The 10,275-nt window shown below is 34.6% G+C and overlaps 1 protein-coding gene across 1 annotated transcript in view; it reads right to left on the bottom strand.

Annotated features, from left to right (window-relative positions):
- Positions 1-450: 450 nt before the first annotated feature.
- Positions 451-10,275, bottom strand: part of LOC105749399 (zinc finger protein 383) — a 28,938-nt gene continuing 19,113 nt past the window's right edge. Inside the window, exons 5-7 of the mRNA XM_031947713.1 lie at positions 8,352-8,478; positions 7,814-7,927; positions 451-4,042 (exon numbers count right to left, since the gene is read on the bottom strand). Of these exons, the coding sequence (XP_031803573.1) occupies positions 2,799-4,042; positions 7,814-7,927; positions 8,352-8,478 (1,485 nt within the window). The 3' untranslated portion in view covers positions 451-2,798. The remainder of the gene's footprint in view (positions 4,043-7,813; positions 7,928-8,351; positions 8,479-10,275) is intronic.

Here is a 10,275-nt window from a genome sequence, read left to right as displayed (position 1 = left end):
TTAGCCTTAAGTGCTCGGTTGTCTGATTTCAGTGCACCTATTCAGAGTTTCAGTCCTTTACAATCCTTGCTTTATTTTTATATGTAGGGACACTTTCTAATATATACTTTTAGATACTTATATTTTTTAAAACAGTCCTTATACCTTGATGGATTTTGAACATAAGATGGGTTTTGTACTTTGTTCTTCCATTCATTCAGAAGTCATAATTTTGTCTAGTTTTGGTAATCTTTGGAAGTAAAGGAGAATTTGGATGTAATCTAGCTTGCCTCCATAAGACCTCTCAAAGGCAGCTTGTGGCCATGAGTCTTGGGAATGGTGAAATTACCTAGTACAGTTCAATGTACACACAGGAGGTTTATACTAAATATTTGTTGTTGTTGTAAATAAATTTTCATTAAGTATTTCTAGGTGAAATTAAAAGTAATGAATGTGGAAAACAAAATGGAGTCTATTTGAAAAACAAGTTTTTAATGAATGAGAACAATTTTAGCACAAAAATCCACATCAATCTCATAATTAACCAATAAGTGCCAGGCACTTCATCTACATAGAACAAATAACAAAGATATAAAATACATAGCTGCACAAGCATCAGTATCTACCTGGAATGTAAATTAAACTACACCCAGTTAGAAGGCAGGAAGTAGGAGCACAGTAATCTTTTAAAAATAAGGAAAATAGGAAAGACCATCTACTGTACTGTTTAAGGTTATGAGAGTCTATATTCCCACCATCAAGATTATGTTATATCTTTCTTTTTTTTTCCTTAGGGGAGAAAGGAAGAGAGGGAATCTTTTTAAAAAAAAAAAAAAGTTTTCCTTTCTGTCTTGACATCCTTTGATGGCTGAAAATACTATGGAAAGAAATCAAAAGTGGCAGCTCAGATAAACTGCTTGGCTATGATGTCAAATGAAAATGGAAATGGAAATAGAAATGGAAAGCCGACCAAGGCTATTGCAACAAAGAAAAATAACTATGACATCTTTGTCATTACCAGCAAGGGCTTCAAAACAAACTATTTCAAAGAAGTGAGCCACATCTCTTGAAACAAAAAAGTACTTTTGCCACAATTAGAGCATTTAAGCATACAAAAAGCTACTTTCATTAGAATACTAACTTAAAAGTTAGGGATCTAGTAGTATGTCTTTAAAGCTGAATTTAGGGGCAAAGGAAGAACAGGACTAAAAATGAAAATAAGGAGAGAAGGAAAAGAGGTGCTAAATTGTATATCTAAGAATCTAGTTGTTTTAAAAAGTTCCTCTAGCACACTATCAATAATCCTAAGGGAAAATGTTATTAGATTGACAATGATGGAAAAGAAAGATGATAAATGTTGGGAGTGTTTGTGGTTGGAAAGGCACACTAATGAACCATTGATGTGTTGGTAAGTCATTCAAGCCATTCTGAAAAGTAATTTGGAACTACAGTAAAAAAGGTCACTAAACTATGGCCTCCAAATTCTCTGACCCAGTGATACCACTACTAAGCTTATATCCAATGTAGATCAAAGAAATAGGAAAAGAATTCATATAAACCAAAAAATTCTATAGGAACTTTTTATATTAACAAAGTACCAGAAACTAAGGGGTGCCAATCAACTGGAAGACGGCTGAACAAATTATGATTTATGATTATAATGGTTGTAATACAACTGTGCCATGAAAGTGTCAGAGAAACCTGAGAGGGCTTTTGTGAACTAATGAAGTGAACAGAATCAGAAAAGCCATTAATATAATAACTTTATGATGTTATAAAGTAAAACAATTGTGAAAGACTCTAAGAACTGTAACTAATACAATGACTAATAATGATTACAAGAGTGATAATGAATTATACTATCTACTTCTTGGCAGAAAGGCAATGGAGTAGAGGCACAGAATAAGACATGCATGGTGAATGTATGGATTTGTTTTGTCTGACTACATCTATCTGTTTCAAGGAAGCTTATTTTTTTTACTTTTTTTTTTGAAGGGAGAGCATTATGGAAACGGGGGGGGGGAGGGGAAGGGAAGGAGAGGGGTGAGATACCAAAAATTAGGAAGAGTTAATGAAACACTTAAAAATTACATATAAGAAAATATAAGTTCAGAAGGGGACACAGACAGGATAGTATTAGAAATAACATGTAAAATTTAATATGTACTTAAAAAAACCCACAGCTGTCTGCATGAGAGATTCATAGTATCATGTACAATCTTCTTTTTCTTTTTTTTTTTTAATAAGGAAATGTCCATGTGTGTTGATGTTTTGTCAGATCCATAAAATAAAAAAATTTTTTTTATAAAGTGTTCTTTAAATTCCTGCCAAATTAAAATGCAATATTTCCTTAAAGTTACTTAATTTAACTGTGTTAATACATATATTTCTGATATAAGATAGTTGGAAGTTAACATATTTATTAAATGCCTACTATGTGCAATATACTGCCCTAGGTGCAGAAATGAGTAGCAGCTTGAGCAGAGTAGTATTTTTTGAAGGTCAGGTAAACTATTCACCTTGTTTTTAAGTTCAGGTAACAGCTCACTATATTGCCACTGGTAGAGGCATAAATCAATGACAAGAACAGTGTTTTCAGAGGCAAGAATACCACCTTTAAAAATAATTTGACAAACTAAAATTATGACTTGAAAAAGTTGTCACAAGTGATATTTCTCTCCTGTGACATTGAATAAAGCTGGAGTGTTGGACAAAGACTGTACCACAATCATTAATCCCTGCATTTTGTTTCCAGCACGAATTCTCTGATCTTGAATACTAGATGCCTTTGTACTAGCTTTTCTCCACATTTATTACATTCATGAGATATGAATTTTCTGATGTCTGATGAGGTATGAGCTTAGAATGAAAGTCTTTCCACATTCTTTACATTCATAAGGTTTCTCTCCCGTGTGAATTCTCTGGTGTTGAATAAGATTTGAATATGCCCTGAAGATTTTCCCACATTCATAACACTCATAAGGTTTTTCTCCTGTATGAATTCTTAAATGTTTAATGAGGCCTGAACTCAGACTGAAGGCTTTTCCACATTTGTTACACTCATAAGGTTTCTCCCCAGTATGAATTCTCTGGTGATAAATAAGAGATGTGCGATCACTGAAGGCTTTCCCACATTCATTACACTCAAAAGATTTGTCTCCACTGTGAACTCTCTGATGATTAATAAGGTAAGAATTTAGAATGAAAGTTTTCCCACATTCCTTACATGAATAGGGTTTCTCTCCAGTGTGAATTTTCTGATGTTGAATTAGGTTTGAGGAGACATTGAAAGCTTTCCCACATTCACTACACTCATATGGTTTTTCTCCAGTGTGAATTCTCTGATGGCGAATTAGACTTGATCCCTGGCTGAAGGCTTTACCACAATCATTACACTCATATGGTTTTTCTCCAGTATGAACCCTCTGATGCTGAATAAGATTTGAGGAAGCAATGAATGTTTTCCCACATTCATTACATTCATAAGGTTTTTCTCCTGTGTGAATCCTCTGGTGTCTAATGAGGCTTGAACTCTGTTTGAAGGCTTTCCCACATTCATTACATTTATAGACTTTTTCTGTGCGCTTTCTCTGACGTTTAACATAGGTTGAACTCTGCCTTAAGGACTTTCTGTATATTTTAGATTTATAGGATTTCCCTTCTGTATGGTTTTTCTGTTGTATGATTGGATCTGAATTCTGTTTAGATTTTTGGCCTGTATTATCACACTGCTGAGATTTCTCTCTTGAAGAAATTCTAACAGGGTTAGAATTTAGATTGAGGTTTCTTCCAAATTCATTATATTTCTGGTCTTTATCTCCTTCAGAAGGATTTTGATCTATTACTGTCATTGATCTCAAATGTCTCGTCTGAGAAAGGAATTTACCTGCAGAAGACTGTAAATCATCTTTTGACCTGTCATCAGATTCATAGGCTTCTCTATATATGGGTCCATGGGGAACTTCCCCCATGAATCTTTCCAGTATCATATTCTGAGATTCCACTTCTTCAGAAATTTCCTGCTTTATCAACAGCTCCTTATTCTCAGTCCCAGTCTCACAACCTAAAATAAGGAATAAAAAACCACAAATTTTTCTTGTTCTCTACCTCTAGGCAAAGGAATAGAGGGGATGGAAAAAGGACAATCTCCAGGATACAGATTTTCCCATGAGTGTCACTAGCATTAATAAACAAAATTAATCAAATGAATGATTAATTAAGAATAAATAAAAATTAATTCAGAGATTATGAGGCAAAGTATAGTCCCATTGGAGTAGGTAAGAATGACCAGAGGGAAGACTAACCTAAGTTGAGAACTAATAATAAGCAGGAATATTAAAAACAATAAATATGGAAGGAGGAATAATAAGATAAGTAGGCATTTAGATTATCAACTTGTTCAACCCCCCTTATTGTTGAAAAGGCAATTGAGGCCAACAGATGTTAAAAGGCATATGTTCTCGTTTACAGATAAAGTCCCTAGGCCATATGCGGAAGGCTATATTAAAATGTGGGCACATGACTGTTTTACATAGATTGAGTATAGTGAGATGATTCCAAATCATGTTATATAAAGAACAGCCATAGGAACTGGGATCATTTTAGTGAAATCTTGAAAGGAATAATAGCTACAAGTATTTGTAGTTACACGGGTAAAGATTATCTGAGTGAGAAGTAGGACCAATGGAATAGGAAAGTAGATTTGGGCACAAATTATAAGGTAGAATTAAAAAAAAAAAAATTAGGTCTATGAGGCAGTGAGGTGGTACAGTGGATGAAGCACCAGCCCTGAATTCAATTCTGGCCTCAGACACTTAACATTTCCTAATTGTGTGACCCTGGTCAAGTCACTTAACCCCAATCACTTCAGGAAAGAAAAAATTAGGTCTATCCAGAAAATATATTGCTACAGGATTAAAAAAAATATATGTTAAAATATGTTAAATCCAATATATGTATACATATTTATACAGTTATCTTGCTGTACAAGAAAAATCAGATCAAGAAAGAAGACAAAAAACTGAGAAGAAAAACAAAATGCAAGCAAACAACAACAAAGAGAATGAAAATGCTATGAATGAAAATGGCTATGTTGTTTTCCCCACTCAGCTCCTGTGGCCTTTTCTCTGGGTGTAGATGGCTCCCTTCATCACTGAACAAGTGGCACTGGTTTGAATCATCTCATTGTTGAAGAGAGCCATGTGCATCAGAACTGATCATCATATAGTCTTGTTGTTGTCATGTACAACTATCTCCTCATTCTGCTCATTTTACTTAGCATCGGTTCATGTTAAGTCTCTCCAGATCTCTCTAAAATCATCCTGCTGGTTGTTTCTTACAGAACAATAATAATCCATAAGGTTCATACACTAATTTATTCAGCCATTCTCCAACCGATGGGCATCCACTCAGTTTCCACTTTCTTGCCACAACATTTTTGCACATGTAGGTCCTTTTCTCTCCTTTAAGATCTCTTTGGAATATAATCCTAGTAGAAATACTGCTGGATCAAAGAGTATGCACAGCTTGATAACTTTTGAGCATTATTCCAAATTGCTCTCCAGAATGGTTGATCTGTTCACAGTTCCACCAACAATGTAACAGTGTCCCAGTTTTCCCACATCCTCTCCAATATTTGTCATTATCTTTTTCTATCATTTTAGCCAATCTAAGAGGTGTGCTGATACAGGATTTATTGATTTAAGGTTATAATTGGAGGCATTTCTTTTTAAAGATAATCATTTAAAATGAAATTCATTAAGTTAGGTAGTTGGCCTCTGAAGTATTCTTTTCAAATCACGAAGTCTAATTCTATGTTATGCTAGATTAATACTATTTCTTTTTTTTAATAATTACTAGATCAGCAAATCAGTAGGTATTATAGACATTTCAGCAAAGGTTTTTAAATACATGTAGTCTAATGATATACATGTGGTCAGCTGCTAGTCAGCTGGTTATGAAACCATTTAAGATCCTAATTCAAAGTGTTAATTAATGGATCAATAAAAATTTACAATTGGAGTGCTATATACTTCTGTCCTCAGTTATGTTACACATTTTAAAATATATGGTGTGGACAAAGATCTAGAAGGTATGTTTATTTAAATTTGTTAAAACTGATAAAGTGAATAATAATAACTCACATTTACATAGTACTTTAAAATTTATTTACAAAGCATTTTTCTCAAAACAACTGTATGATGTAAATGACTATTAGTGTTATTCCACAGAAAATAAAATTCTAGTCCCCAGAGATGAAGACCTGACAAAATGTTAGTGCTTAGATTCCAATTCAGAAAAGAGAACTGAACTCTCCACTATTAAACACTTAGAGCTATATGCTAAGTAAGATAACATGAAATTTTAATAAGACCTAAAGGGAAAGTCCTGAACTTGGATTAAATTAATTTTCTAAATTAAAAATGAAGGGAAATGGTATGAATAATTTATATAAAAAAAAAAACTTGAAGGTTTTTTGATTGATTACAAGGTTAATGTTATTTAAATGATCAAAACATCAATTTAGGATATACCAAGAGAATAGTGTCAAAACCTCCATTAATGTTCAACTTTAATGCCATATTCGTACTATTTTGACCCTGGGCCAATGAAGGATAAAGTTAAGCCTCACATGTTCTGTTCTTGATTAAGCTATCATGGCTCCTTGTAATCACTGCTTCCTTTTTAGATGTTGACTAACAATCTCTTTAATGATCAGTTCTTAAAATTTTCCCAGGAATTAGAACCAAGTTCACTGACCTTATGATGTTTCTCCAAAATTCCACTTTCTTATCATAAGACTTTCTGAATACAGATAGTAAAGTTAGGTCCTTAGATGACCAACATACATTAATTGTCAGGCATGTAATCAAACTTTTTGTGTTTTACCTGTCAGATTGGCTAACATGACAGGAAAAGATTATGACCAATGTTGGAAGAGATGTGGGAAAACTGGGACACTGATACATTGTTGGTAGAACTATGAATGGATCCAACCATTCTGGAGACAATTTGGAACTATATTCAAATTGTGCATACCCTTTGATTCATCAGTGTTTCTACTAGGCTTATATCCCAAAGAGATCTTAAAGGAGGGAAAGGGACCCACATGTGCTGCGATGTTTGTGGCAGCCCTTTTTGTAGTGACAAGAAACTGGAAACTGAGTGGATGCCCATCTCCGATTGATGGCTGAATAAATTATGGTATATAAATGCTGTGGAATATTATTATTCTATAAGAAATGATGAGAGGATGATTTCAGAGAAACTTGGAGAGACCTACATGAACTGATGTTGAATGAAATGAGCAGAATCAGGAGATCATTATACACAGCAACAAGAAGACTATATGATGATTAATTTTGATGGACGTGGCTCTCTTCAACAACGAGATGGCTCAAACCAGTTCCATTTGTTCAGTGATGAAGAGAGCCATCTACACCCAGAGAGAGGACTGTAGAAACAGAGTGTGGAACACAACATAGTATTCTCACTCTTTCGTTATTTGCTTGCATTTCGTTTTCTTTCCCAGTTTTTCTTCCTTCTTGATCTGATTTGTCTTGTGCAGCAAGATAACTCTATAAATATGTATACACATATTGGATTTATCATGTATTGGACTACCTGACAGCTAGGGGAGGGAGTGGGGGGGAAAGAGGGGAAAATTTGGAACAAAAAGTTTCACAAGAGTCAATGTTGGAAAAATTACCCATACATACGTTTTGTAAATAAAAAATTAAAAAATTTTTTTTGGTATTTTAATACAAAATTAAATGTATTTTTACATTACCTTCTGCAATCAAAATAAATTAATGACAAAGTTTTTTTCACTCACCTGAGCAGTCTCCTCTCATGATCTCTCTCTCTTTAGCTTCTTGCATGTCCAAGACCCATGCCTCTTCCTCTTGCTCCAAACAGGAGATTACAGCAGGTTCACACACTGGAAACCCTGTTTGTGAGGAAGGAAACAGGGCCTGGTGGTTTGTCTGGTATAAAGAGCTGTCCCAAGCTCAGCCTCAGCCCCTGCAAGGGACAGAAGGGATGAGAAAGATACCATCCAAGGACGCTATAACAGGCTGGACCCCTCTAGGCAAATGCCCAGAATAGACCTTTGGATCCCGGGCCTGGAGTGCCTAACGAAAATTTAGAAGAAAAGGTGCAAGGTAAGGGAGAATTAAGGAAGCCACCCATTTCCTACCTAACATGACCGGTCTTGGGCTGGAAGAAGACAAATATCCTGTCTGAATTCAGATGTAATTAGGAATTTCTGATGCCAGAAACTAAAACAAAATCAAATGAGGCTTCTCTAGTCTAGGTTCATCCATAAAAGTGGAAGCTAAGAACCTCGAATTTGGTTGGGGAAGAGACCTTACCCAGTGAGGCTACGTTCTCATAATTCTCCAGCATCACGTCCTTGTAAAGGCCCCTTTGTGCAGGATTTAGAAGACTCCATTCCTCATGAGTGAAATTTACAGTCACATCTGTTAAAGTCACCAACACCTGAAACAATACATTCATGTTGCAGTCCCAGTCCTTGGCCCTGGTGATAGGGGAGGTGACATATTCAGAGGAATTGCAGAAAAGAGTTAGGGAAAAACATACCACATGGTACAAGGTATGTACTGTTTGTAAATATTCATATATACCTTCAGTATGTGTGTATTTATTACCTGTATGTATAAGAAATGCAGAATATAATGTAACGGTAAAAATGTTTGGATGTTCATTGAAGCTAGGGATATATGAATCTCAAACATAGTTGGAAGATAGGGCCCAGGGAAATCAAAGGAGTAGATACAGACTTTAAAAAGTGCAAAGAAAAATGAACTAAATTCTGATGACAAATGATTTCATCATGAAAGACAAGAGTCTAAAGAGTCATGTAGATAACCAGGGAATATACTGATCAAATCTAATTTTTTGAAAAGATGTATCTAAAAGTTGGAAGCAAAGGCAGTTAACAGTATGACTACAAAAAAGGTAATTTGGTCTCATAAGAACAGAGTGAGGTGTACTAGAATTTAGAATGAGCTAAGGGTAGGTATAAATACTAAAAACAATAAAAAATTTTAAAGCTATATTGGCTCCACAGGAATATCAAAGATGAGACATGACTGATGTTCAGGATGGGATGATGATAATAATGGACAAATGCAAGAAGACAGAACTATTTCTTTCTGGTTTTGCCTCTTTTTTCCCTACCAAGGAAAATGACTCGAAAGGATAGTACAAAAATGATCAACAAAGAGTTGAAACCCATATGACAGATCAGCGATGAGAAATTAAGGGAGTTCCTACCTACCTTGGGCAAGTACAAGGCATCTTCCAAATAAGAGTAATCAAAGAACATATTTCAATGATGGGTGAACTGTAATCTATAATAACCTTTGAGCAACAATGAAGAATTCACATTTATGAAACACTTTAAATTGAGGCCTTGAAGAGGTTGTCACTTTGCCCATAGTCATACAGCCAATAATAATCAGAACTGATATTAGAATTTAGATTTCCTAATTCTAATATTTTTAAATTAATTTTTTTTTAATCAGTAAAAATCCACCTTTCCAAACTCCTGAAATGAGAATCAAAACTAAATCAAAACCCTGGGACACAAACATGCATAGTCAAGCTAAACAAATTTTTGCATTGGCCATGTCTTAAAAAAAACCCATGTACGTATTTTTTCTATCTCTCTATCCCATTCTGCATTGAGTCCTTCATCTTTCTATCAGATAAAGTTGGTAGTATGTTTCATTATAAGTCCTCTGGAATTGTCCTTGGTCATTATAATGATAAGAGTTCCTAATTTTTTCAAAGTTGTTCTCTTTTACCATATTGATATTTTATAAATTGTTCTCTTGGCCCTGTTCACTTCACTCTCCATCAATACATAAAAGTCACCTCAAGTTTCTGTGAAACCATTTCCTTCATTACTTCTTACAGCACAATAGTGTTATTAATTGATGGCACTGCTGTCAAACTCCCATTCTTTGCCACTTTAAAAAGAGTTATATGTTTTTGTATATCTTTAAATTTATTTTGCTTAGACTAATCCCTCCCTCTAATTCTTCCTTCTCTCCTTTCCCTATTTTCTTGTTGAGTGGAATATGAAATCCCGTGTTTTCTTCCCTCCTATGACTATTTTGGGTAAGTAATGTTCAAGGGTTTAGCTACTCCCCATTATGGCTTCTTCCTTATTTATAGAGACTTCTTGTACACTTCAATTATGTAACTTTTCCTAACCTTTTTCTCAATTCCTCTCCCCCATGCATTTGTTTCACCCTTTCTTTCTTGAAA

This window comes from Sarcophilus harrisii, chromosome 1 (assembly GCF_902635505.1).
Source record: "Sarcophilus harrisii chromosome 1, mSarHar1.11, whole genome shotgun sequence".
Taxonomy (NCBI): Eukaryota; Metazoa; Chordata; class Mammalia; order Dasyuromorphia; family Dasyuridae; genus Sarcophilus; species Sarcophilus harrisii.
This window is presented reverse-complemented; position numbering and strand designations above follow the sequence as displayed.